The following is a 27,796-nucleotide window of genomic DNA, read 5'->3' on the forward strand; positions in this document are numbered from 1 at the left end:
CCTTTAGAGCTTTGTTTAGCTGCCACCTTGCTGAAAAGGCCAATAGATTTCTTGTGCTTGCCCAGGACAGGACTCTATTGCTGACTCCTCCTCTTCTCTTTGTACACCCATCCTTTGATGACACCCTTCAGAGCATCTTCTGTTGACTCAGGCTGGCACTCTGTGCCTCTGACATGAGCTGCAAGCAGAGGGGACTTACTGTAGAGTAAAAAATGCAGACACAGCACTGGTACAGCTTGGAATTATTTACTTGCAGTGTTTTACATGTTGTGCTGTAATATTAGACACAAAGGCTGAGCATCATGCTCTGATTTTGTGCATTAGATTGTGAGAACAATATAAAGTCTTGACAAACAATATCTGGCCGTGTACAATAAACACACTGGGACACCAAAGGACCAAGTAAGCAGAAAAGCCCCCTCATGCTGGAAGGCTACAAATCACTATTTCACTTTGCTACTTTTCTTGTGCATATTGAAAACAGAAGAAATAATATGATGTGTTGAGTGTTACTATTTACTCATCATGCTTATCTTTCAACAAATTAACCAAATACATTTTAATACCTAGTTAAATTCTGAAACACATAAAAATGCTGTCAAAGCTCTGTCCCTTAATTCAATCAGACTTCAAATTGACCTTCATAAGAGTTCAAGAAGCATGGTCCAAGCCACTTTAGCTTCCAGTTCTTATTAAATCTAATTGTAGTCAACTCAAGGAAAATTTGGGCAAACCTTGGGCTGTAATTCTAGGGCCCAAATGACAACCTACTTCATTTTGGGGGGAAAAAAAGATTGGTTTTGAATGCTACTGCCAGATAATACTGAAGACAGATGCTAGCAAAATACAAGGTACAGCCGTTCAACGTATTGAAAGCCCATCTGTACCTGGGAGAATAATTGAGCCTGAAAATTTTCCCAGTCCTGCTGAAAGGAATTTTCCATTACGTTCTGATGTATTACTTCCTTGCAAAGCAAACATGTTTCTTATTAGCATGCAAGGATATTTGGGACAACAACTGAGGGGAAAACCTTGCACTGAAAAAATATTACCCTTACAGGGCATCAGCTGGAACCACTCCCCTTAAAACTGGGGAAGGGTGCTGAGGGTAGTAATGAGTCTAAAACATCCCAGATATTTTAGTTATTATTGATGATTTGTGCTTATTAATCCTTCTACTGTAGGACAAATTGCTTAAAATCAAACTAGATCATTTTTGGGGAGGAAGATCTAGCTCTGAGGGCAGGTTGAGGCAAAGCAACAGATGGCTACAATCTATATTTTAACAAAGGAACTCAAAGTAGTCACAAGTCATTTCCTCTGGCCTCTTAGCCCTCTCCTCTGAGCAGAGGCCACCTCAGGAGGCCACCTTTCCCAGGCAAAGCTGGGTAATATACTGGGAGCTGCATTTCTCAGGCTTTTTTACAGTAATCTGGTTGTCTGTGCTTTGTCACTGGATGAGGGACTGTGAATCCCTGTCCTTAAGCTCGCAATTCTGACCTTTAGTGAGAAGGATCATTCATTCTGACCAGGTAGACTGCCTCGCACCATGGTTTTTTGTTTGTTTTTTTTTTTTTTCTCCTTCCCTATTCCCTACAGTCTCTTGGCTTCCAGCCTCTTCATGTTAGTGCTTATAACAGGCAAAATAATCAGTCCAGCCACTAACTAGCCACTGGGGACTCTTGTGGCTGGTTTTGGTCACACATATGTCTTAGGAACATTAATTGCCATGACTGGGGTTTTTTTGCTTCTTCTCTTATGACACAATTTATAAGCAGCATCCTTTAATTTAATACACAGTGGTGCTTGCTGATGCTCCTGCATTTTCAGCTTCAGGAGCTGAAAACAGAGGGTCTGTTTGGCTCTGTCCTTATTGCACTTCAGCGATACTTTGACAGCTCAAGTTGCTGAAGCTGCTTGATACAATGGCATTTCCAAATACTTCGGATTTATCTTCATGACTTTGTCAGCTACCACAACCATTCCCAGCCATTTGTCCGCTGGGACAGTTCAGCACCTCGGCCCTTGGGGTGCTGAGGCTCAGGGACAGCCAGGTACTGCTGCTCAGGCTGTTCGGAGGGATGAGGGCAGGGCCCGGGCAGACGCTGGAATGCGATGGGTGACACACAGCCCCTGTTAGCAGAGTTCAAAAGGCCGGGCTGGGCGCCCCTGCCCCTCGGGTACCACACGTACACAGCATTCCTCATCCCGTTACGTGCCCGCTGTCAGCCCCCGGCCAGCGGCCGCCTCTTCCCAGGGGCTCCTGGCAGCCTTTGTTCGGGCTGTGCTGATGGCTAGGAGCATTCTTTGCAGGCTAAAATGCCAGACAAGAAGAATGATCCGTCCGGGGCAGATGTATGCATTTTCACTCCTTCTCTCTTTCCCATTAAATCCCACTGCAGCAAAGGAGGAAACAATGCCGTTCATTAACACTGATGGCACCACTTGGCTCCTAAGACAGATTCGTGGTTAAGTAGTGTGTATACACAGTATTTGTCTGCTGTAAAAGAGGACATTGTTTTACCACAGCTAGTCAGATTCTGAGGAGCTATTCTTTTAAATGCCATAGGATTGATTGATATCTATTACAGGGTGTGCCAGAATCACCAGGGCACAGGCAGATAATGCTGTTTACAATCAGTCATCAAGATGTTATAAAAGGCTCAGTGAAACAAGCAGAATGCAGAACTAGAGGAGTTGGCAGCAAGGCAAATATTTGGCCCTTCAGGCTTTCCATTGCCAGCCAAATAGCATCATTATGTGAAGTTATCCTTCTTACCATTAGCCCTCAAAAAATCACAGTGCTGCCTGGTACCTATATGTGAATTAGGCCAACATTCCAATAATTTCTGCACTTATATGGAAATGATTACTCCATACCTATAGGTACATCTACAGGCAAATCAGGATCATAGTAAGCATTAAGAATTCACTACCAACTAGACCCCTGTGTCCAGTTTACTCACAGTATCCTACAGCTTTTTGTTAGTAAACAAAACCCTATACAAGAAGAGCAAAACAAGAAACCAATTTTCTTTTCATTTGCATGCCCTCTAGCCAACAGATCAATATCAGAGATTAAAACATTGGGTGCAAGATTCATGGGCATACTTAGCTTTTCAGTCTGTCTGGTTGCTCAAAGAAGATTTTATTGCTCTCTTCAAAATGATCCTGTAACTCCTGGCTACACCACCCACAAAAGAAATAGTAGTGTAAAGACAACAGTTTTCAGTGTGCATCAACCTTGTCAGTTTCTTCACAGAATCATAGCATTGCTGAGGATATAAAGGGCCTTTGGAGATCATATAGTCCAAACTCACCCCTGCTCAAAGTGGGATAAACTAGAGCAGGTCGTTCATGCTGTATCTCATCAAATTTTCACTGTCTCCAAGCATGGGGACCCCCAACAACCTCTTCTTGTTCCAGTATTTGATTATACTCACAGTAAAAAAGCAGGTTTATTCTTGCTATTTTTCATGTGTTCAAATGGAATTACCTACATTGCAACTTGTCACCTTGACTCTTGTGCTGTCTCTGGACACCAGTGAAAAGAATCTCTCTCCATCTTCTTTTGTCCTCTCCAAGGTCAGGTATCTGTACACATTGATCTAAACAGTTCCAGCTCTCTCAGACTCTTCTCTTACAGAAGATGCTCCAGTCTCTTAAACATCTTCATGGCCATTTGCTGCACTCTTCCCAGAATGTCTGTATCTTTCTTGCCCTGGGGAGTCCAGCAACAGACACAGCATTCCAGAAGTGCCCTCAGTGGTGCTCACCCTCCTTTGACCTGCTGGCATTGCTTAATGCAGCACAAGGCGCTGTTGTCCTTCTCTGCTGCAAGACCACAATGCTGGCTCATGTTCAACTCGGTGTCCACCAGGACACCCAGGTCCTTTTCTGGAAAGCTCCTTTACAGATTGTCAGCCTTCACCCCCGCACTGCAAGGTTGTTCTTCCTCAGGTGCCACTTCTCCTTGTTGAATTTCAGGAGGTTCCTGTTAGCCCAGCATTTCTCCAGCATTTCTCTCAGCATCCCTCTGAATGTCAGCAAAACTGCCTTGTGTATCAATCACTACTCCAAGTTTTGCATCACGTACAAACCTGCCAAGGCCATGCTCTGCACCATTGTCTAGGTCATTTATGAAGGTGGTAAACTCTGTCAGTCTCTCGACCAGCCCCAGTCACCACTAATTACTGACTTCCAGTGAACTTCATTTCCCAGTTCATAACCCACTGTGCCTGGTCTTCAGCCAGTTTTCAGACACTGGTTCTGTTGTTTTCTCTTTGCCGACAGGATGGTAGCCTTCCCTTGACAAGCTGCTAGACTTGTTAGACTGCACCATCAGAATAGGACGGATACTACTTAAAGTAGTATCTACTTAAAGGTTAGCTTAATATTTTACTACTTAAAGGTTAGCTTAACATTTTGATTTAAACAAGGAGCAATCTGACCCTGCAAATATGAAGCTCTCTGAGATTTTCAGGGCTACGAATTATATGGTTCGGTTTCCAGATTTTTGGATGCCTTGTCCCCATGGAAATCCCTTAAAGTTGTGTCTACTACTTGAAAAAAAGTAGTAAGACTAGCAGTGTGCTTATAGGGTCATGACATTATCACTGCCAATGCCAGACTTTCAGTCCATCTAGAAACACAAAAAAAAGGACAGTCATAAGTAACATTTAAGCCGCATCAAATCTTGAAAGTGCACACAAAAAACAAGCCCTGGAGAGTCTGTCTGGTTGGTGATTTCCTTCTGTCTGGAAGTGATGAAATACATGGCAGTTAATAAGGGTTGTCCTTGAGTAATGCTGGTAGGAGGATTTGAGTGCAATAGTTAACTGTCAAACCAAAACCATCTATCAGCTGCTAAGGTATGTAATGATCCCACTTCTTCTGCCTAATTTTAGATGTTGCCTGGAATATAAATAGCATATTTGAAATTTGGGATAAACCCAAACAGAAAATGTGGCAGTAAACAGAAAGATTTGGTCCAAGTTTTAGGAGGTAACATCAACAGTAACTTTTTGTCCATATTTAGGATCTTCCTGGATGACATCATAGAAAGATAAATGCTGCAGGTATTCTGATAAAGGATCCTGAAACATTCATATTTTCAGCAGTTTTCATGAATCTTAAATACAAGGTATTAAACTCTCCAGGAAACAAAAGTAAAGGAAGGTATTTGACTTCTTGCTCGGCAGTGTTTGCTTCAAAGGCTACACAGGATGAGGGTGTTGACTGTCTCCCCCTTTCTTCTTCTTCTGTTCTCTCCCTTCATTCTGTGTATTTTTCTAGGTATCCATTTACTGCACTTTGGCTTCACTGTCTTTTTCATACTCATTCTTTGTGCCTGCCATGACAGTCAGTTCTCTGATCTTCATTTCTCAGTCTTGTGGAGCATTATGAAAAGCAGTGATTGATAAAACAGTTGTGTGTTGGTGATTATGGAGCCAACACTCATCAAGGGACTTAGGTGACAGCACTAGATGCCAATGAAGGGCTCACATTTCCATGATAACTTTGCTCTTCTTTCCTTCCCTCTGTTTCTCTACAGAAACAGCGACCTCTCAGAAGAGACAGTGGGCAGGTAAATAAAATGAATTCAAATCATCCAGGCAGGCAACCCGTTGTTTGAGACAACCACTTGATTAGGTGAGAGACTGTCCTTTAAATACATTTTCCAGGTTTCCTGGGCTAGAATGGTCAGGAAGATCAGAGAAGGGTGGTGTAGTAAGAGTGCTGTGCTGAGCAATTTCATGGAGGTGAAGGTGGAAGATGAAATCCAGCTTATTCCCCCAGGCTCTGAGGCCTGGTGGGACTCTTGTTGTCAGTAATCATGATGAGTCTACATGTGGAGCTGGTGCCACATGGCTATCTGTTTCCTGGGGTTCCTCAGCATTTCTTCCCAGTGGTTCCTCTCTGTGCCTGTGACGTGTAAGCCCAGACTGCACTTGCCAAGCACATGGCTCTGGCCAGCTCCATCCTGGCTCAGCATTTCCAGCTCCACGCTGGAGGCACGCAAGAGCTCATGAGGCACCTCAAACATGATCATCTCGTTCCACACAGGGTTGATCTTGTGTTTTGCACGTTTGGTCTGCTTCTTCTTCAACTTCAGTGACTGATGCCTCAGTGTCACCTTGACAGAAACGTCTGTATAAGGAGGGAAGAGAGACATCATGTTAATGGGCATGCAACAAATAGACTAACTAGACTAGAAGAGGCTGAGTTGGCAGGGACCCATCAGGATCATGGAGTTCAACTCCTGGCTCTGCACAGAACACTCCAAAAATTATGCCATGTGCCCAAAAGTGTTGTCCAAATGCTTTTTGAACTCAATCAGGCTGGTGCTGTGACCAACCCAAGTCTCCCTTGACTTAGGGAGACTTCATGCTGTGTCCTCAGGTCCTGTCCCTGTCCATGAAAGAGGAGATCAGTGCCTGACCTTTCACTTCCCCTTGTGAGGATATTGAAGACCATGGAGAGGGGCTTCCCTCCCTCTTCTCCAGACTGAACAGAGCAAGTGACCTCAGCCACTCTTCATAAGGCTTCCACTCCAGGCCCTTCACCATCCTTATGGCCCTCCTTTGGACACTCTCTAATATCTTAACATTTTTTTTATATTGTGATGCCTGAATCTGCACCCAAAAATCAAAAAAATGCAAGAGAATTTATAGTGGTGACATCAAACTGAGACAGCACAGTAGAAATATTGGCCAGGGGGCATTTGGTTTTCACTTTTTAGAAATTATTCAGATCTCTTTGGCTTTCTAAGCCAGACTTTTTTTTTCTTTCCTGCCAGACTTCACCCTTCCCACTTTCTTTCTAGATTTACATAATAGCAGAACCAACAGTATCTGTTTCCTTGCTATAACACTCACCACTTCCGAGGAGATCTTTCAGCTGCTTGGAATGGAGGTTTTTAGCCTTAATAATCACCACCAGCAGGCGATTAGCTGCTGGCAAGTAGCTAATAGAGAGCAGAACTTCCCCATGGCCCGTGGATGGCTCCTGGAAATGGAGATACAGAAAGGGTTAATTTTTATATAATCTTGGCCAGAACATTAGGAAAGCAACTGATGGGTGGAAGGTCATGGACCAACCAAGTTTTCTCTCTGTACAGGAGATCTTTCCAGTTACCCTGGATAAGAATAAACCTGGCAAAGATGCCTGAGGCTCATAAGGCTCCCATAATGTGAGTTACTGAATCCTTATGGCACTGGAAAGTAACTGCTTCCTGACATCAACTTTTAGTGCAATATTTAATCAGAAGAAGATCTGGGGCTTGCATACAGTGCAAATAGTCAGAAATTCCTATTTTGAGAGACCACGTAACTGCCCTGTATTTATGTCTGACCTGGAGCTGGACTACACCTTCCCTGACACCCTATTTGGTAAGAGAAAAAACCTAGCCCAGCTGAAATCCTCCACTAGCTGGGCACAGTACAAATCATGAACAGGACAGAACTGCTAGGAACGTGCCTTGAGCTGTTTTATTTTTCAGCATCAGTCTCATTACATGGTTATGACAATGGAAAGATGCCATCAGCTCACATCCCAGGCAGCAGACCAAGAACTTAATGCTACAACTTACTTTAAAAGTTTTTGACCAATCACACAAAGCAAAAGCACATTGACAGTAGTTCTACCCAACCACTATAAGCACATGTACCTTCAGTTAAAACAATGCTTGCTTATTTCAAATACAATACTTGTTGTAAGCCTTAAAACACAATGCACAGAGCCCCATTATTAAGCTTAAAACTTCCTAATATCTTCCTATATAAACTTTTCTGTAGCTTAGGGAGTTATTCTAGACAAGCGTTAATACAAAGCCCATTGTTCTATTTGTCCTTTTCTATGTTTTACATAATTTTTCTGCTGACCTATCTCATGGCTACTGCTTAGCTCTAATCACAGTTCTACTGTCTCTGAGGCCTGCCTTTTGCAGCTTTCCCAAAACCCTCTGATTTTATGAATTCCCATACTCTTCCTTCCCACCTGCCTTCCATCAGGACTGTGAGCAGCTCTCCCTGCTTCCCCTGTGGTAGACTCTCTTTCCCTTTCCCTTTCCCTTTCCCTTTCCCTTTCCCTTTCCCTTTCCCTTTCCCTTTCCCCTTTCTTCCATTTGCCCTGGATAAGCAGCCCTTGGGGAGAAAGCCTAGGGACACAGTCACACCACTGCTGCTCTCCTATAAGAGAGTAATGCCATTTCCTTCTCAGGAGCCAGCAGGGAAGGAGAAAAATCCCACACCATTGTGTGCAGAGCTGACAGCCCATGGCAAGGAACAAAAAGGGAGTAGTTATTCTCTCAGTGAGTGGGAGCTTGTGACAGAAATCTGGTTTAGTGTGAGGTTAATGACCCAGAAGAGTCCCAGAAAGCCAATGCCAATTCAACAGACTCATTCTGGGCTCCTTAGTGTGTTCTACATCCTCGAGGATAGACAGCCCTTCTCTCCAGGCTATTTCTGTGCTCTGCAGTGTCGCTACTAAGTGAGCCATAAATATTTCAAATTAAGTTTTCAACCAGTTTCTCGAAACAGGCAAGGACAGGCCCCTGTATGCTCTCCATGAGCTGATTGACTCTCCAGAAAACATGGCTGTCATCACTGTCTGGTTCAAATGACTAATTTGTCCTGCATAAGTCAGGTGGAAGGGCATTAGCAAGGAAGCCTGAAATTCAATTCCAAGTCAGCCCAAGTAAATATGTTTTTCATGCACTCAGATAGCAATGAAGGGCTTGTATGCATTTCACTTATATGAATCCTGTCTTAAACTGAAGTGGAACTTAGAAAAGCCCACACATTAAAAAAAGCAGTTTCAAATGCCTGTATGCCCACTACAAAAGAATTGTACACTCAGGGACAAACCCAAACACCACCTCAATGCAAACCCAGCGTTTAGGCTTGTCATAAGCTGCTTTTTTTTATTTACCCCCACTACATCTCAGCAGGTCCCACTCTGTAGGTCTTGGCTAGAATTTGGTTCCTGTAGCTGCAGGCACAGATAGATGCAGTGGAGATTGGGAGGGGGTGGGGCTCTGTAGACGTGCGCACACGCACAAACACACGCATTGTACTCGGATCACATCTTGCACCTATGACTTTCTAGCTCCTAGTGTGCTGATCAAGTTTTTGGCCAGCCTGTATCCACATGAAAACAAAACCTGCAATGGTTGGTCTCTGCTGGAGTTTTGCTTGGACAGACCAAACCAGAGGTACTTTCCCTTCCCCTTCTGGGCTTTGTGTTCTTTGTTTCTTTTTTCCTATAAATCCATAACCTACATTTTGTGCTGAAATCCTACAAATTCATACAACCATCAGAGCTTCAGTCTTTCTTTCTATACAAAATGAATAAAAAGCAACAAGGGGTCATCAATGATTTACGTGCAGGGCACCACGAAATCACAAAAGGGAAGTTGCTATGCAAGGACATACTATCATCAAGCCACTATCATTACTGTCATTAGCAAAGCAGTGGGAGGGAAGGAAGACAAGATAAGGATATCAGTCTACAGTATCTACTCTTTGCATTGCTCACAGGACTCAATGAATTCCTGAATGCTAATTGCATTACCTGGTTAGCTGTAAGCTCCACTCTGGGCTCCTTCCCTTGTCTGTGGGAGAATTACTGGGAAGGTAAGAACAAAATTTCTGCCCTTCCTGGCATTTCAAGGAAATGTCACACTTTTGACAAAGCTCAGTAACTTTGTTCCTGGATGAATGCTGTCAAAAATAGCTCCTCTTTTTTGATCAGCTCTTCCTCCCTCCCTCCCTCCCTCTCTGGTTCTCAATGAATGATTCAGGATCTGTATACATAAGCTATCTGTGCAATGGTTGGCTCTCTCAGGTCCCAGATGACGCAAATTCAGCTTTCACTGCACATCCTCAGCTCAAACTGGGGCACTGTTCAGCAGTACTGCTGGTGTTAACCTTGTGCTGTCAGCCTGGAGAAGAAATGAATGCTGCACTGTTTCTGTGTGTGGTTGTGAAGCTGGACCAAGGTAGAATTCCCTGTATACCAGGACTCCATCAGGTGCACTGGAGTAACAACTTATTGCTGTGAACAGGCTGTTCCTTGTGTATTACTAAAAAAGCAAATACTTCAGTATAGCGGGAGAGGGGGAGGGTTACAGCTATTAGACAAATACTGAGTCTTGTGCTTGAAGTTTATTAAACTCATTCAGACCACCTGTTTGTTTCTGCTGCCTCTGTCCCTGACAGATGTTTTTTTAGAGTGGATGGTCCTGTTAATATTCAAGTGGTTATCAGATAAATCAGCCCTATTGGAAATCAGAAATGCTAACAATGTACTATGTGTCTGTGGCCAGCTCACAGTGGAGAGCACTCACCCGTGATGGTGACAGGCATTAATTTGTTTCATTGTGCTTAGTGGTGGTGCTGGTGTTGTTTTGCATTGCTCAGCCATACCATAGCAGACTGCAAGAGGTACCACTTGTTGTGATGAGCGAGCAGCAGCAGTAGCAGCATCCTGCTGCCATGTCAAGTGAATTGCTGCTGCTAGAAGAGCAACCTAGCTCATGGCAGGGAAAAGGTTCCTGAGGAAATGTGCAAGAAATTATAATGTGCACATGAAGCATCCCCTGTACCCATTTCAAGAACTGTTGGAATTCTTCCCTCCATTTTTTCCTGTCTGTGCAACTGGCAAAATGTGGATAAGGGAAAGGAAGGTTTTGATGTTTAAGGAAACCTACAGAATACAGTGAATGATATTTTGATATCTCCCAGAACAAATAGCACTGGATTGATTCCGGTAAGTGTCCTTCAGTCCAGCATTCCAGTCCCAACAATGTATTTCACTCCTAGATTAAAATCTAGGAGTGGGGTGCCACCGAGTGCCCTACCACACCCAGCTTTGCAGAGTCCCTCCATTGGGCTCTGAACGCACTCTGATACTTCAGCTCTTGCCACTCTGGTCCTGTATCAATAATTCTCAGAAGCTCACACACCTTTTTCTAGACATAGCATTACAAATGCCAATGTCAGATTGTCATGTACTTGGGGAGGAGTTGAGGGAGTTGTGACACATTAACAGCTGGGAGCATTAGACAGAAGGGCTTTTGATATGATGAGCTACAGACCAGCACAGAGCTGTGCTGAGTGATCTCTGCAGTCACACATCACCCCTCTAAACCTGCTCCAAACAAATAAAGCCACCCACCCGCAGGCAGCTCTCTAGGAAAAGGGTTTCTCTTGTCCAAACTCTTAATCATTAGGGTTTCTGAACTACCGACAGATGGAGTCCATACCTTCTCTGGGCTCTTTAGCCTTTCCCACTGGGCCTTCCCAAAGGATTCCTCCATTTCAGCAAGGTTCAGTTTCAGTTCCCCCACAATGCTGTGCCTGGAGAACTTGTCACAGTTCCTCAGGGTGAGAGTCAGTGTTCCTCCTGGCATCTCCTCCTCTGTTAATGGGAATTGCAGCACCTCCTCCCAAAGGGTGTGAAGTACCTTCTTCTTCAGCTCTGTCTGGGCCTCAGCAATGCCAGACTTGCTCTCCAGGGTGCCCAGTATGTAGCAATGGCAGCCAGTGTCTTGGTCCCCGCTCATTCCGTCATGCATAGCTGGAAAAGATGGATAGTAAGGACCTCTCACGAAAGACAGCCCTGAAATATCTGTGGTTAAATTTCTTGTTTCGTGACAGCCATAAAATAAAACAGCTGCATAGACATTGACCCCTGTTCCTGCCTGCATGGGGGCAGATTAAACTGTGAGTCCAAGCTGTGGTGTTTTCCTCAGGCTGCACAATGTCCCTGTCCTAGTGCCAGTGCAGAAGGATGCTGCCAGTGTTTGGGAGAGCAACAGCTGAGTTCAAGGAAACACATTCTGTTGAAAGATGCAGATCAGCACTGAAACAAGGCAGCATGAAACGGGTTGGCAGTTCTCATTTACTTTTACCTTGGCACACAAAAAAAGTTTCTTACAATGACTTTAAAAGCAGGAAGGTCAGTTACAGATATCAGAGATGGGATAGAGCTTCCCTTGGCACACATCCATCCCTCCAGGCCAATGTCAAAGGGTTATTGCATTCTGCTGGTCCAGCCTCTAGTAAATGAATCCATCAGAAGCCACCCCACAGCCCAAAAGCCCTGCATCAAGAGACATTCATCCCTAATTTTATATCCCCTTTATTTTGAAAAATATAGAGTGAGAATGGCATTTCACTCTCCTCTTCAGTTGCAGCAACAGAGCTGCACAGCCTTCTCCAGCAGCAAGAGGAACACACCCTCCTCCATGGGGTCATTGAATATCACAGCTTTGAAGGAAAAACTGTTGTCCTTGCTGCAGACAGTCCAAAGACAGCTGCTCCTGAGCTGCCAGGACCTGTGGGTCACAGGGCTCTCCTGGCTTCTCAGGGGAGCAGCACTGGCAAGCAGGTCCTGTGCACAGGGGGCAGCCAGGGTGGCAGCCAGCCAGGGTGGCAGCCAGCCAGCGTGGGTGGTGGGTGTCCATCCTGAAGGGCAGCTGTGGGCTTGCTGGTGGCAGGAGGCCTGCAGCAGTGGCTGCCATTCAGCACCCTTTCAATTCTCGCCTTAGAGGGTGTGATTTGATTAGGTTTCCACAGAGATCTACACTGTGCATGAATTATTCAGTCAGCTTATTTTACTCTCCCAGAGGAACTGATGATGCTCCAGCCCTGAGTGGAGAAGCTGTTGCAGTTGTCAGAGAGAGGCACAGAGCCTGGCTGCCTGACCAGGCTGCTGCCAGAGGGATTTAAAATAAGTCTGGTATCTCCAGCTCAGGCTTTGACTTGACTTGAGGAAAGGGCAGTAGGGAGTGGATCAGGTTGAAGAATGAAAGGTATGGAGAGGAAGGAGATAGTAACCCCATTCGTCTTGCCCCCAAAGGAAAAAATAAAAAGAAGAGGTTGCTTTGTACCATGTCTTGGACTGGAGGAGCCCATCCTGGCTCCTGACAAAGCTGTGCAAACAACTGTTCCCAAGCTATGCCCTCTCTTCAAGCAGTGACATTGACAGCTATTCCTGTTCTGCAAGCCCAGCACTAGTGAAACCTCCAGTGGTCCCGAGGCACCTGTTGGCCTTCAGACAGGAGGGGAAGTGTCTCTAAGTGTCTCTGAGTGTAGTCACCGTGTGTGTTGCCCCGTCCAGGCCGGAGCCATGGCCCTTACCTTGGAGGAGGGCCACGCGCAGCTGTGCGCGCTGCGGCTCGTAGAGCAGGGAGTAGTGCAGCTCGGGGGCCTGCTGCCCGCCACCTGCCCGCTCGGGCCTCAGGGGCTCCGTGACACACACGTCCTTCACCACACCTGGAACTGAAATTAACCCTTTAGCAAGCAGCTCTTCCCCTTCCCAAGACAGCAAATCCACTTTCTCTTGACTTGACTTTTCAAAATGTCACACTCTTTCTGCACTTTGTATGTAGGAGTATAATTTATTTTCCTTCTCAATACATCATCATGCACCCTTTTTGTTCTGTTTTCTTGCACTTTCAGCTCTTTCTACAGCATTTGGACAAGACTTCTGCTCTCCACCACCTTGTCCTCTATGATGGTTCACACACTTGCTCTTTTACCTTATGACTAGGCCAAGGTGTCTGAACGACACTCATTACTTGTTATATTGTTTTATATTCTGTTAACTGGCATTATTAAATTAAATCTTACATTCTCTGCAATGAGACTGCTCTTGAACTGCTGTGCAACTCTGCATTAGGTCAGACCTCTCTAAACATTTTGTTTTGTTTTTCTTTTAATTTTAACAATGAAGTCTTTGTCATGCAAAAGACATCCATTTCCATTGCACCTGACCAGGTTAAAGGCAATGAACTTTGGAATCCATAAGGCAGTTTCTCCATGCATGATTTTGGAGCTGAGTATGTATTTCATACTGAAATAAAGCAAGTTGTAAGACTAAAAGAAAAGCCAGATATTTTTGTCATCCAAAGCTGTTATCTGCAAGGTCAGTTTCAACTCACACAGAAAACAATAGTGGGACCAGCACACTTCCTCCTAAAAATCTCAGCCACAGTTCAGACCAGTTCACTGTGGCATCAAAAGGAGAATGCAACATTTCTTGTTTAATTTTAGCAACACTTGAGCTATATAATCAGGCAGAGCAGGAAGGAAACTTGCTTCTGCCATTAGCAGTGCAGAGAGGCTCTTACACCAACACTTATATAAGGCTTTAGCCTAAATGCAGCCATCATCTTTCATCCTTTCCACCCTTATAATCTTTTCCCTGACACCTAAGGATGTGGCTCAGACAGTCTCTTCCTCCAATGCATCTGCTTCCCATGGTACCTTCCTTTCTGTACTCACAAGCCTCAGGTTGGAGGGTTGAGGGTAGCAGTTGTCCTTCCAGAAGGGCAAAAACATAATCTCAAAAAATTAAAAATAACTAAAAAGAATACTCAGTAAAAATAAGGGCAGATGGCATTGTCTCTCTGGCAAATCTGCAGGAAGATTTTATTAAAGTGGTAACCATAAGAGTAAATTATCCTGTTAAAATATGGCTGTGAAGTTAAAAATCAGTATGGAAGAAACCCGAACATGTTGCCAGATGCATATAATTAAGATTGCATTTTCTCTCAGGCCCTAGAAATCTTATGTTTCAGGATTGGGAGTGTTATCCTTTGGGCTGGCTGGGAAACAGGAATTGTGTTTGGCAAAAACCTTTCAGGTGTCAGCCTTCAGTTTCACTGCACATTGCAATAAGCCAAGAACATCTTACCAACCCATGGCAATAAAGGAGGAGAGAAAATTAGAAGCTTTGAGCTCCACTGTCCCTGACAGGGACAGTTGTTGGACAGCTAGGATTTGACCTGGAGGAGATACTCTGCCGAATTTTGGCCAGATATTTCACACATACTCTGGCTACTGCTCTCAGCACAACTACACTAAATATGCTTTTCTACAAAATGTCTGCTACCAGGGAGACAGATTTTTTAAAACAAAAAATGTTTAAGTAAAAAAAAAAATTGCAAAAAGATACAGCTACAGCTTTGTTATCAGAATGTCCTTATGAGCTCCATTACTAACTTCTACTAAACAAATGGGTTGAAAGCAAAACTCAGAATGCTTATGATAAGAAAGTGAAAAGCATCCGATAAATTCCACATTTATTTATCTGACAACAATCACATTATGCTTAGAAGTACTACAGATCCACGCCCACTAAAGCAATTGTTAGTCTGAAGAGCAAAAGCTCCTACCGTTTTGAGGGAGAACAAACAGCTCTTCATTGACTTGTATCTTCATCCTATTCTCATCCAAAGCAGTGTGTTTCCCAGGAGCTGGTTCTTCTGTTGTCTTCAGAGAGTACTGCGTGTAGTTAACAATTTCAGGTGAAGTTACTTCTGGTTTGGGGCCATAAATGTTGGGAAACTTCAGAAGTGCTCGAGGCTGGACTGGCTCTGCAGTTTTCTTAATGTTGAACTGAAAATTAAAACTTTGTTTATTACTTTGCACAAATTACATTAACTCCTCAAATTCTCTTAACGTTAGATGAACTGAGACAGGAAAAAAGCAGGGCCTCTGGTCATTCCTACCATCAATTTTTTCTTGGCTTGTAGAAACCACTGCCTGTATGTCTGGAGACTTTCTTGTCAACATGGAAACCTTGTACTTGGTGTGTTTCTTTTCAGATTTATTCCTCTACAGATATTTGATTACTATAAGAAAAAGATATGTTCTTATCATTTGATTTTTCCTCTGTTCTGGTACCAGTTAATATTTTCATAAGTTAATACTTTCATTTTAGTAAAGAAATTAACCACAAAGTTAATTTTGCTTTGATTAAGATATGGTAATTTTTGCTTTGATGTTTGAAGTCAAATCCAAGAGCAAGAGGCTACAGATATCTCCCAGAATCTAGAATATTTTATATGAGTATATAGTAAGCATTAAGAGTGCAAAGATATAAATCAAACGTGGAGCAAGTATGAGCATGATGCAATAAGACTAAGGAGAGCTGGTTGAACAAATGTGCCCTGGACTGGCAAACCAAGAGAAGTTGATTCAGTCGTCATCTCAGCCCCTTGGTTCTGTGGACCAGAGCTCCATCTGACCATCAGACACACATTTCCCCTTTATTATACCAGGATTGAAATTTGGATTTATGTCTTCAATTTCCTGCTGAATCATGAACATGGGATGAGCAGAAGAACCTGCAAGATGTTTGGGTAGTCCAAGCAAAGGCTGGCAGAAAAGGCATTACTGTTCTCCCAAAACAGAAAAAAAATATTTTAGTGGAATAGAACAGTTCTCTTCTGCTTATGTCCCAAGAATGATCCCGCCTTCTTACAATTGAAATCATTCATGATTCATTTATATTTGGATTCATCAATGGGGAAGAACAAAATCTGACTAGCAAATGACCCCAACCCTTGCAACAGATTTTATTAATGTTTCCAAAACATGGAAGACAAAAACCACAAGTAAAACAGCCATTTTGGTTGATTACTGTGCAGTGGGATTATCTCCAACCTACTGCCTGCTAACCTATTTTTGGTCAAGATTGAGGGGCAAGACAGAAAAGGTTCATAACTGTAATTAAAGTTTTTAATTAGTCTTATTGTTTTCTATTAATAATGAATGTAGATGGTGCCCTGAATCTCTTGTCTGTGTTGGGATTTCCTTGTCCCAGCTTGTATGTCCAGAGGAAGCACACCTCCCTCTCAAGAAACAGAGCTGAAGAAAGAGGGCTGTCTTGCATGTTAGCCTGGTCATATTCTGCTTGTGGAGATCCTGGTTGCATACACTTGGCAGTGGTAGGGAACTAATTAGGTCAGTGACTCCATCTTCTCAAGGCAGCCAGTACACCAGTGCTTAGGAAGTCTACTGTGCAACATAGGATCTTGTCTTGTCTAATTTTAAGGGCTTTGAAAGAGAAGTGGGCTGAGAAAGAAAGACGTCATTGTGTGCCATCTTCACCTAGCATTCAGTTGAGTTTAGCTATTATGTAAATTACACAGTGTGGGGCTGTAAGTGAGAACCCTCTTATAGAGATGTGAGCCTCATCAGTCCTAAAATACCTAGGAAATGTGAAGTTACTCATCCAAACTTTAAATGTAGTTTTCCATTCTTCTAAAATTAAAGCAAACCAACCAAGCAGAATACATGGGGAATCACTGACAGCAGCTAGAAAAGGCAGGTTGTTTTTGTTGTGCAGAGGCATTACAGCCAGCACACACACAGTGGTGGTCACCCTCTCCTGGAGCTGCTGTTCTACCACTCACTGGCCACACACTGGAGCCTCCTGCCTGTCTTGCTCTGTGCTGCCAGCACACAAAACACCTCCAGATCCTTTGGGATGAAAACCACAAATTTGAGATATTGTTAGTACAGTCTTCCTCTTGCTAAATACCTTGCCAGGTAAATCTGTCAGCATACAGCATCTAAGAACTCTGTTGGGTCTAAATATTCCTCTTGTCTGTCTGCTCTGCAGAATTACAGACAGAGACATATGCAAGCACAGTGGGACTAGCCCACCCCCTCTTCCTACTGCATCTGCCTTTGTTTATTATGTTGCTGCCAGCTCTTTTCCCAAGTGCTGTGTGCTGATCCAGTTACATAGCAGTGTCCTATGGAAGTTTCCTTTGCAACTCAGCAGTTGTGTCTTAAATAAAGACACAGCAGAGGAGTTCAGAGAGTTCTGCAAAAATGCATGAAAGCAAGCAAACCAAAAGGAGCAAGGAGGCTGCAAATGATCCTTCTGTGTCCCTGACCAGTGTCACTCAAAGCACCAGACTGTTGGCATTGTTGGATGTGTTTAGGAATCTTCATTCTGCAGGCTTTGCTGAGACTTTGCAAATTTTCAGCAGTTTCTCATTGTTTTGCAGATGTATGTTTGTGTTTGAACTTCTACTCCTCATGTATGCAGGGCATGTCCATGGGGAGCTTCTGTCTATAGCAAATACAAGCATCACTGTCATGGGAGACATGCCAACTGAATAAAATGCAGACTTGCTACATCTTTCTTTTGTCATCTGTGTTCATCAGAATCAGTGGTCCTGACTGTGGTTTCAATAATTAAATGTGTCCAACACTGACTAGGACATACTGTGTACTAATGTAGTCAGAAAAAAAAGTCCCCACAGAACAATTTATAAACATAGAGATAATAAAATTTCACAAGCTCAGAACTCAAATTGAGATTCATTTCTTGGATGTATAGAGACTGATTCTGATTCAGTGACAGCATAGGAGAATTCATGTTCCTGGCAAGAAAATTATTTTAATTGGAAAGAATTGCTAAACATATGGAATATGCAAACTAAGAACATTTTGCACTTTCTGTGACAGAATGTTCACTCGGCTGCTATAATATGTCCAGATTCTTTAAAAAAAAACCATAAAGCCAGTAACATTGGAAATAATACTTCAAATTAAAAAGTCTACAATGCTGAAAGAATGCAATCACTCAGGTAATAATGATACATTTAGGGCAGATTGAATAATTCTATCCCCTGTTGGTCAAATACTGGATTAAGTCACGGCAAAACTTATGAATGTAGACATATTTTGAGGACTGTAACTGAATATCTGCTGAGTACTGGAGGCTTAACTGAACAATATGGAGACACAGTGCTTACTTCAGTCCTGCAAACAGGATAGCACCCCTGTGGACAAGATCCAGGATGGATTAACACTTTCCCAAGATGTTTCCCAAAAAGCTGTGTTAAAGAAAAAAAGCCCAGTCCACGGATGGAGTTATAAGGAGGATTTGAGATATTTCTGGGCTTGGAGATTACATCAAACTCTCATAGAAAGAGCCTGATGGTAAAGTTGTCTGTGGGTTGTGTTGCTGCAGACAACAGCTAGAAAAAATTGCTTTGGAAAGTGATGTGGCTGTCAAAGTTACACATTTTTTATTCACATTAACAGTAAACTTGGAAAAACCTCTGCATCATTATACATTCTTATATACAGGTGTTAGCAAATCCCCTGTATGGGGTAGAAAAGATAAGAAAGGAGCATGAAAGGGACATGACTAAGCTATCAAACAGAAAAGCTGGTGAAATTAATCCTAGGAAAATGCAAACAGGTACTAGGAGTTATTCACTATGCTCATGGAGGGAAGCTCAGAATTAGCAGTAATCTCTTGTCCTAAACTCCACGCAGAAGTTAATCCATGGTCAATGGAGCCATCCTCTCACACCTCTCCTCCCCCCTCCAGCAACCACAAGGTCTGCTAATGCCATTCTCTGTATCTGTACCAGTTCTTACAATACTGTTTATAGATTTGGTCGTCTTTCCTCAGCATAAACTGCAACAAGAACATGAGGATGCCAAGGTTCTTTTCTGCTTAGAGGGTAAGAGTGGAAGCCAGAGAAACACTGAATATTTAATTTCAAACATTACAGAGGGGTTCAATTAGGACTCCAGCTACACTCTTTAAGAATCCAAAAATAACAGTCAGCTCAAATAATTAAAAGGCAAACAAAGACTATTGTACAATGGAGCACAGGCCTTTGGAATGGGCTGCTATGGCACAACATTTCATTGAATGGCTAGGTGAGAGTGAAAAGGACACAGGCACAAACAAATATCAGGAGCAACAGCCAACAGGTAATACTTTCAGAGTATGACCATGCTATATGCTATATCCTAAGACCACATTCAACCAAGGAAATCATCAAACACTTCCCTTTGAAGAAGAGATTCCCATTAATAAGTATATTAAAAGCTTTCTATAATTCCCCTAGCTCCCTCTTGCCCTGGGCTCAGGAGTCAATCAGGCTGTTTGGATTCTAACAAAAATGAAAGAGCACACAAGGATGCCTGACATTATCCATACTCCACATTGCTTTTACGATAAGTGAAAAAGAAATTCACAATGTGATGAGACTGTCCAGTTATCACAATCTAGATTCTCATTTGCTTTTTCTTATGATTTCAATGCGTTGTTTTAACTTCACACATAATTAATCCCCTCAGTTAGAAGGGCAGAAGGAGGAGGAGGGAAGGTTTTCACGAGAAACCAGCTGTTGACAGGGAACTATCCTGCAGGAACTATGAGATATTGTGAATAGAATTAAATAGCTGCTATACGAGATCTCAGCAGGAGCCATCCATTTCCTCTTCACAATGCTGCGTGCCACTTGGTACAGTCCAGTCTTCTCTTCTTAGGAAATTATTTCTCTTTGATCTATCTTAACTAAGCAGCATTTCCAGTCCTCATTCCCTGTTTCTGCCATTAGCAGCTTTCTCTCTGGCTCCGTGGCAGCTGTCTCCTGCTCCGGTAATTCTCTGGTACCCAGCTCATCTCTGTTTTTCCCTCACTCCTCCTCCCACTGGCATGTTGTTATATCCCAAACACAGTAAGCAGATAAACAGGCAGCATAAATCACATGCTGAGTAGCCTAACAGGGAAGTTGCACTCCCACCCTCTGCCTTTAAAGAAAAATCACAGAGTAAATTAGAGACTGTTTCTTACTTGCTGGACTGGCTGAAGCACACTGGGCTTAGTATTTTCCGTCTCATCCTCTTGGTCCTTTTCTGAGAGTCCTTTCCCAGGTTGCTTGCATTTGCAGAAGCAGGTGAGGCCGCAGAGGGCAAGGATGCTAGTTGCAGTCCCTAAGGTAGCCCCCAGGGCTATAACTGGAGCAGACAAAACCATTGTCCTGTGCTGCACAGGAACAGAAAGCACAGAGACCCTGTGGCTCTTTCTACTCCCTGGGAGAGCAGCTCTCCCACATCCACTCCGAATTCTAGCCTGGTTTCATTCTCCTTGGAAGTCTGAAAGCAATTCTCTTTGCAGCAAAGGGACCAATCTAGACACACAGATAAATCATCCCACCTTTGCTAGGCAACAAGGCTACCTTTCTATCCTGCTGATGGAGTTGCTGCTCCAGGTCAGGGAGAGGAAATAGTAATTGTGGTGCCTGCAATCTCCATATAGCTGCAAACAGGCAGTTTTCATTGAAGCCTGTTCTCCAGCTCCACTGGGAAAAGTCTGATGTGTGATAGAGAGGAAAGACGTCAGCAGAAGGGGCTGGCCTTGCTAGCTAACTCACAGAAAGTGCATCCAAGTGTTTGATCATCTCTCTAGCAATATTTCTCGGGGTTGGCTTGCTGATATGCTCAAGAGGTTGCATTTTTTTGTCTTAAGGCAAAGATAGTGACTGCCAAAAGCTGCTGGCCTGAGAAGCTGTGTTATGATAGCACTGCACGATAACTCTGTAGTCACAGTAAAGCCTCTGTATAAGTCAGGCAAAACTTTCTCATCCTTCAGAGGCTGCAGAACAAACACAGGAAAGAATTAAGCACTGTCCCATGCCTCACCACCTCAAGGCACAGGGTCTGAACCTTTTGGAGCTGCTTCTGCAGGATAAATGCAGAGCAGCACCTCTGTTTAAAAAGAGAGCAGAAAATCCTACCAAACAAGATGCACTAGTGCATATGCTGCTTCCTCTGGAGAAAATGAGAAAGCAAACAACATATGCTAGATATTAGTCATAGTGCTTACCACACTGGTGTCAGGCTGTGGGCTGCTGAGCACTGAAGAACCTGCATGAATAGACTTGAAGAGCTAGATGTCCGTCCCAGTTTTCTCTTGAGGTGATGGAGTGATTATCTTTCTCTGACTCATTTATTTTTGCCTTATTTCTCAGAATGCCCAGCCTGGGGAAGAGGATAATAAATGCCATCATTTGATGTGTTTCTCATGACATGTACTGCCCTTTTCTGGGTACTTCACAAGGAGAATCTAGTGGCCAGAAGGTGATTATAATTCTGGTCACTATATCTCTCAGCCAGAGTGAAAATAGTCAGCAAAATATTCCAAAAATACCCACTTCTACTGATTCTACTGGGAGTTTGTCATTCTGTTTTGGAATATAGTTGATGCCCATGGATCAGGAAAACAAATTAACTATGTACAGAGAATTGTTTAGAAATTCAGGTGTTTTGATCCTTCTGTAGCTCAGGTTTTGCATAGATTTTTCTTAACTTTTTTTTTTCTTTGATGCTTCACATCTTATTCATGACAACTCACGCAGCCTTTGTTCCTTGATGACATGTTCACCTCCCTGGAACAAAACTTCCCTCGCACATCTTCCCTCACTTTAATTGTTAGATTCCTCTGTAGCACTGCAGCATCCTAATGGCTGCAGTGCACATTCCCCTTCTCCTCACCCTACCTGGCTTGTCAGACATGTCTTACCCCTTGCTTCCAAGCCCTCTGACCCCCCCAATCAAGAATCAAATCCCAATGGACTCCTTAAGCAGAGGCAGTTTCCTAACAAACTGCTGAGCCCGTGGAAACTGGTCACTCAGCTCAGCCCACAGAAGGAAAACCTCAAGCTTTGTCCTCTATCTGCAAGAACAAAAGTTGTGTGTACCAGGCTGGACCACTGGCACACCTCTCCCTCTGCTCAGCAGTGGGAAGAACATCACACAGAGGAGGTTGAGAAATCTGACTAAACAATCCCTTTGCTTCTTGGTTTTTGTATCTCAGGAGATTCCAAAGCCTTGAGTAGCACCCTTGTGCTTACCTCTTCTGATGTGAATTTTCTCTGCCACAAGTAGACTTTTCCAACAATTTGCTGACTTATCTAACAGCTATTTCATTCAGCCCACAGATGAACAGGTAACATTGTAATGATAGTGCCATGAGGTCTCATCTAGAGTTTAGAGATTGAACCAAGTTGTTATGGACTTCCTACCACCACTCAAGAGAAGCAGAAGTGAGAAGAGTCTGAAAGATGACAAAAAAGATGGACACACTCTTTAGATGCCTTTGATTTCCTCCACAGGATGGGTTCTTCCTAGAAGTGCCAATGAAATCTAACACAGCTAGGTCAGAGATCCCAGAGATTTGGAAGCCACGTGGAAAGGAAGAAGGTTCTGTTAAGAGTAGAATACAGTGAGAGAGATTTGGAGTGGAGAAGGCATTCAGTCCATTCATGAAATGCCATCGTGATGTGTTTCCCACAAGCTGTTCTGAGAATTATGCAAAGACTGCTTATAACATGCTGTAGAAATAAGGTCACACCAAAGTATCTCTGCAAGACAATAATTTAATAGCAAAATCTCTGAGATATTTTCTGCCTGCTTATATAGGCAGATTAAGTTTTCCTTCCCAGAAATTATATTTGATGTGAAATGTAATAGGTACAGAATCATTGTCAAATATCGTTTTTTAATAGTAACAGACAGCCAACAGCCTTTTGCTGCTATTTCTAGGAAAACAAAGAAGCTCTCCCCAGACATTGAATAGTATCAATATTATCAGCTTCTACAAGTGACAGGCCAAAGATTTCAGATTTTTGTGTGTGTACTGATGCACGTACAGATACATAATTTAACTGTAGCTTTGGCATGTACTGCCACTGCATGGTTGCTTATTTTTAGCACATTCTGTTCTAAAAAAAATGGGCCAGAAGTGTGTTTCAAAGTCATCTTTACACTTGCTTGTTTCAACAGCTAATAATTAAATTGCTTCTTTTTCTTTAAAGCAGTAGTAGAATAAATTGGGAAAAGGTAATGACCTTCCTCACTAGCCATTCACACTGATACTGTCCAGAATCACATAGCTTTTTTATCTGTCACATCTGCCATAAGAAAGAGACTTGCCAAGGTAGAAAGATGAAAGCCTGTTTCTGGAATCCAGGTTTTAGGGACAGGTTCAGGCCTGACAACATATTTCACAGTCATCCTATCCACATATTTTCTCTAGATTCTGATGCAAGGTATGTATAAGAATGACAAAAGCACATACATGGTTTTCAGCTTCTGGTATTTCAGACAGGAATAGTCTGTGATGGCAAAATAGAAGGTACCAGTAAACCTTTGGTGCCTATAGATTCTTTGTTCCTGCTGTGAGCTCTTCTGCTGACATTTTGGGCCTTTCTGTTCATTGGCTGTATAAAAGAGGCTTGCTCTGAATGAAGACTTGACAGTACAGATCACATGGAGAATTACAAGAGCTTTTGCATTGCCTAGCTGTAGTTCATGCTTTAACAGAAAGAAAAAAAGGAAAAAAAAGAAGCCCTTTAATATAATTGCCAACCACTTGAATAAGCAGGTGGGATTTTCAACCTTTATTTTGACAATTGAAGACACAAATTAAAGTGCCAGAATCCAGGAGGAAAAGCTGATATACATCTGAATGAAAGATGTTTGCACACTACTTTCCCTGACTCAGCCTACTCCACTCCATCAGGGGCTGGTATCAGAGATACTCTGTTTCTCACTGAGGCATTTCACCAGGCAGAAGTGTGAGGTTAACAGATGGAAATGGGAAAGTTGTTCGGGCTTTTTTTTTTTTTCCAGGGAAATCCTGGTGACAGTCAGATTTAGCCTGAAGGTGTAATCTCATGTTTTCACTTGTATTGACTTGTTATGTGATTCTGTGCTACAGAAATGGAACAGTTTGAACAGAACGGTGGTCTAAAATAACTTTCCAGATCATTGCAAGGTGTTTACATCATCCACTTTGGGCACTGAAATAGTCTGTTAGTAACAGAAGACCACATAAGGCTGCCATGCGTTTTGTATAAGTAAATGAAATATTGTGAAAACAAAAGTGAAGGTAAAGGGCTTGTGCTTGCAATGACTGCATCTGACTCCTTATGCTTTTGTGTGCTGTTGCCTCAGGTTGTAAAATCTTTAAGAAAGAGATTCTGCCTTCCTCCAAGTGGTGAAGTGTTCCTCCCCCAGCTGGTTAAGTATTAACGAACCACTGAAATAATCCTTTGCAGCACTATTAAGACAAAGCAGTTGTCTCTACATATTCATATGCAAAAAGAAAATAAAGAAGGAAGATCTGTGATAGAAATGTAGGCTTGGTCCCTCCATCACTGTCACTGAAGCAGACCTATAGATATAAATCAAGAAAATTAAGTAATTAAGGGAAGAATACAGACTCAGTTTCTAAAATGAAGCTGTAAGACAATCAGCCTCAACAAAATGAGCTTCAGGGTGTGGTGCTTCATCTGATGTTAATGGATGTAGAACTCCTGGAACCTCCAGACTTACAGGAGCACCTGACAGCTGTGCATGTAGTGTTTTGCCACAGTTCTACCCTCGGGATGATGATAAGGATTTAGCACCATAGAGGGTCCAGCTAGTGCAGTGTAGAGTTTGTGGTTAATGATTCTGTACTGGGACACCACACTGTCCTGAGATTAAAATCTGTGGATTCAGGAGATCTGTGAGAAAAACATGGCTGTCTACCTGTTTCAGGAGGCTGCCACGTACCTCCTGCCACCAGCAGGTACCACTATAAACCTGACTGTTGTACATCTCTTGCACCCTGTGCAGCAACATTTGATGAATACTGCCAGAGGGTAGAAGACTCAACTAGTAAGTAGAGAGAAAGGGCCAAAAAGCAAAAACTGGGGAGGAATAGGAAGGGTCTGTAATATGAGAATCAGGCATTGGTGTGACTGCTGTAGCAGGATGCTATTAGATGCTACACTATAAGAAAAGTAGGAAAATAAGGAGTTCAGGAAAGCACCACATGAATGAATTAAGGGGTGTCAGGCAGTGGATCAGAGTGTGCCTCAAGAAGGAGAGTCTCTTTATCGATGAAAAGGCTAAGGGGTGTCTTGGTCAAAATCCTTAAGGACCCAGTTGTGAAATAAACCTTTGATGATAGAGGTTCTCTCCTGCTGAGCAAACACTGTTACCGGGAGGTAATGGCCAGAAGCTGATGCCAGATAAAACTCAGAGTGGAAACGTTGCAGATTTCCAACAGCCAGCATAATTTCTGTGGGAGCAGTCTCTGGGGGGATTGCACAGGGTCATCCATCACGGGTGGTTTTGAAATCAAGATTAGAGTTGTGCAGATTGTTTTCATGGGACTATTTTTGTTCAGTTGTGGTCTACACTGATGTTGAACCACCAGTTATACACCGATGTGCTATCCTGTGTTGTTCCATGTGTATATGAGGATCACGTGGGAAGTGAAGAGAATATTATTGTATAAGGCAAGTTTTCAAAAAATCACAATTCCTCTGAGAGCATCAAGGAGCCAGCTGCAAAGAGAAAAGCAGCTTTAGAAGGTCACATCATACCACATAACCCAGCAAAAAAACCCAATATCTCTGCATTACCACATGAATTTCTTTAGCGTGAGCTCTCAGCACCTCAGTAATGCAGATTCGGAAAGAGAACGGTCAGCTCCAGCTCAGGACACATCCAGGTGAAAGAAAGGAAAAAGTATCACTGGAAATGCAACTGAAAGGAGAGTGTTGTTTGGTAAAGTGGCAGACAAAAGGTTAAGTGTGAGCCCAGTTACCAGGTGAAGTTAAGCAAATGAGTAAATGCTTTCTTATATGGGGGAGGGTATTTTGCTGAGAGTAGATAACACACAGACAGATATCCTGTTTCTCCATTGAACTCTGCTAATTTGCTATTGAAAATCCAGGAAAATAGAGCTTGTTTTGTGTCTAACTCATTTTAATGTGAGAACTGGCTCTTGATTGACTGGAGAAGCAGAGCTTATTTCTGGGCAGATAGTTCCACTGCAAATGTACGTTTATTTCCACTAGATTTTTTTTTATAACCACAGGAGATTTGAGAAACTTCAAAGCCTTCCGAAGTGCCAGACAGCAGAGTGCACATTGTGTATTTGCAATAAATGGCTGCCTCCTAGAGGTGACAATATTTTTCTTACAGTTTCTGTTTAGCGTTTATAACGTGCCAGAGTTTCAACCTTTTGCAACACCAATGCTGTAAAGGATACTTTGAAGAGAAAATCTTTGGATCTTGTACTTTTAGTTAAAATTATATCTCTAGCTGTGTTAAGGCTGCAAAGCCAAAAAAATTCAAGAATTATGGTTGCCTGTAAAGCCTTAGCTCTATCCACTTTCATGTCAGCCTTGTCTTTAAACCTTTAAGTACAGGATAACACCATTTTATTTGAAAACGAACTGTGAATAGCTTGCTGATAAGATGCACTCTGATAATGAATCAGGGTTATATACTGAACACATCTGGGTTTTATATGTGTCTTCCAAAGAAGGAGTAGATAAAGAAAAATATTATTCCAAATTACTGGCTGATATTACAGTTTAAGCAGCTAGAAATATGCACCATAATTACATGGGGGTTTTCTAATTTAATTTACACCCAACCTGGCACTTGTGGCAAGATCTGTGTGCTCATTTCCATGGCAAAATTCTATGGAAGTTGCGTTGGAACCTGAGCAGCACTGTGTGGTACTAAGCTGAAAAAAAAGTCACCTACAACTGTTCTTTAGGAGGTACCACTGTGTGAGAAAGCCCAAGCAGGCAAACAGTCCTGGCAGCAGAGCTTGGAGGCTCTGCCTTCCACATCTGCTCCTCATCCCACTGTCTCTCTGACTGCAGATACCACTGTCATTGCAGAAATACTTCCAGAGAAAGAGAGGAAAGACCCATCAAAAATGCTGTCATATCTTTCACTGCACTTCAAGAATCAAACTAGCAGCAAAATGGCCAAAGCAACATCTGCTTTTGTGTCAGTTAATTCCAGTTCTAGAGCAGATTGCTTTTCCTTTAAGAGTTACATATAGCTTTTTCCTTTCCAGTCTAAAATTGGGTGTCATCAAACAAAATCAAGTTCATAGATGGATCAGAACAGATGACTCAAGGTGTGGAACTGGTTGTGTAAAGGAATGAAAGAGCAAATTACAGCTCCTCAGCCTGGAAAAGGGATACTGCAAGGGAAGAGGAAAGAGGTCTCTCAAATCCTGAGTGTATGGGAGAAACTGGCTGGGGATCAGCTTCCCAATTCCAGTATAAGAACTACAGGGAAGAATCAAGTAGGACTCACATTCAAAACAAGGGGGAAGTATCCTACATGTTTGCCCTGTTCTTATGTGCTTTTCTAGGTAG

General features: G+C 42.8%; 1 protein-coding gene across 3 annotated transcripts; it reads right to left on the minus strand.

Moving 5' to 3' along the window:
* Nucleotides 1–230: 230 nt before the first annotated feature.
* Nucleotides 231–20,962, minus strand: SYT13 (synaptotagmin 13). Of its 3 annotated transcripts, XR_013182766.1 has the most exons (7): nt 20,410–20,961; nt 15,185–15,407; nt 13,146–13,286; nt 11,267–11,580; nt 6,879–7,008; nt 3,501–6,150; nt 231–2,396 (listed from the first exon to the last, which is right to left on the minus strand). XR_013182766.1 is itself a non-coding variant. In XM_054634727.2 (6 exons), exons 1-6 carry the CDS (start codon nt 20,590–20,592, stop codon nt 5,846–5,848), a joined length of 1,290 nt encoding a protein of 429 aa, XP_054490702.2. In that variant the 5' UTR covers nt 20,593–20,962; the 3' UTR covers nt 231–5,845. The 3 variants fall into 3 exon arrangements, 2 of the variants coding, with proteins under 2 accessions (XP_054490702.2, XP_077036140.1); XM_054634727.2 differs by having other exon boundaries at nt 231–6,150; nt 13,146–13,280; nt 20,410–20,962; XM_077180025.1 differs by having other exon boundaries at nt 231–6,150.
* Nucleotides 20,963–27,796: the final 6,834 nt, after the last annotated feature.

The sequence above is a fragment of the Agelaius phoeniceus genome, chromosome 6 (assembly GCF_051311805.1).
Source record: "Agelaius phoeniceus isolate bAgePho1 chromosome 6, bAgePho1.hap1, whole genome shotgun sequence".
In the NCBI taxonomy this organism is placed as follows: domain Eukaryota; kingdom Metazoa; phylum Chordata; class Aves; order Passeriformes; family Icteridae; genus Agelaius; species Agelaius phoeniceus.

Coding starts and splice junctions, on each gene's coding strand:
- SYT13 (XM_077180025.1), bottom strand. CDS start 20,592: ATGGTTTTGTCTGCTCCAGTTATAGCCCTGGGGGCTACCTTAGGGACT. Junction 13,287..15,184: donor GTTTGTTCTCCCTCAAAACG/GTAGGAGCTTTT, acceptor GGTTAATTTCAG/TTCCAGGTGTGGTGAAGGAC. Junction 6,151..6,878: donor GAAAGATCTCCTCGGAAGTG/GTGAGTGTTATA, acceptor CTCCTTATACAG/ACGTTTCTGTCAAGGTGACA.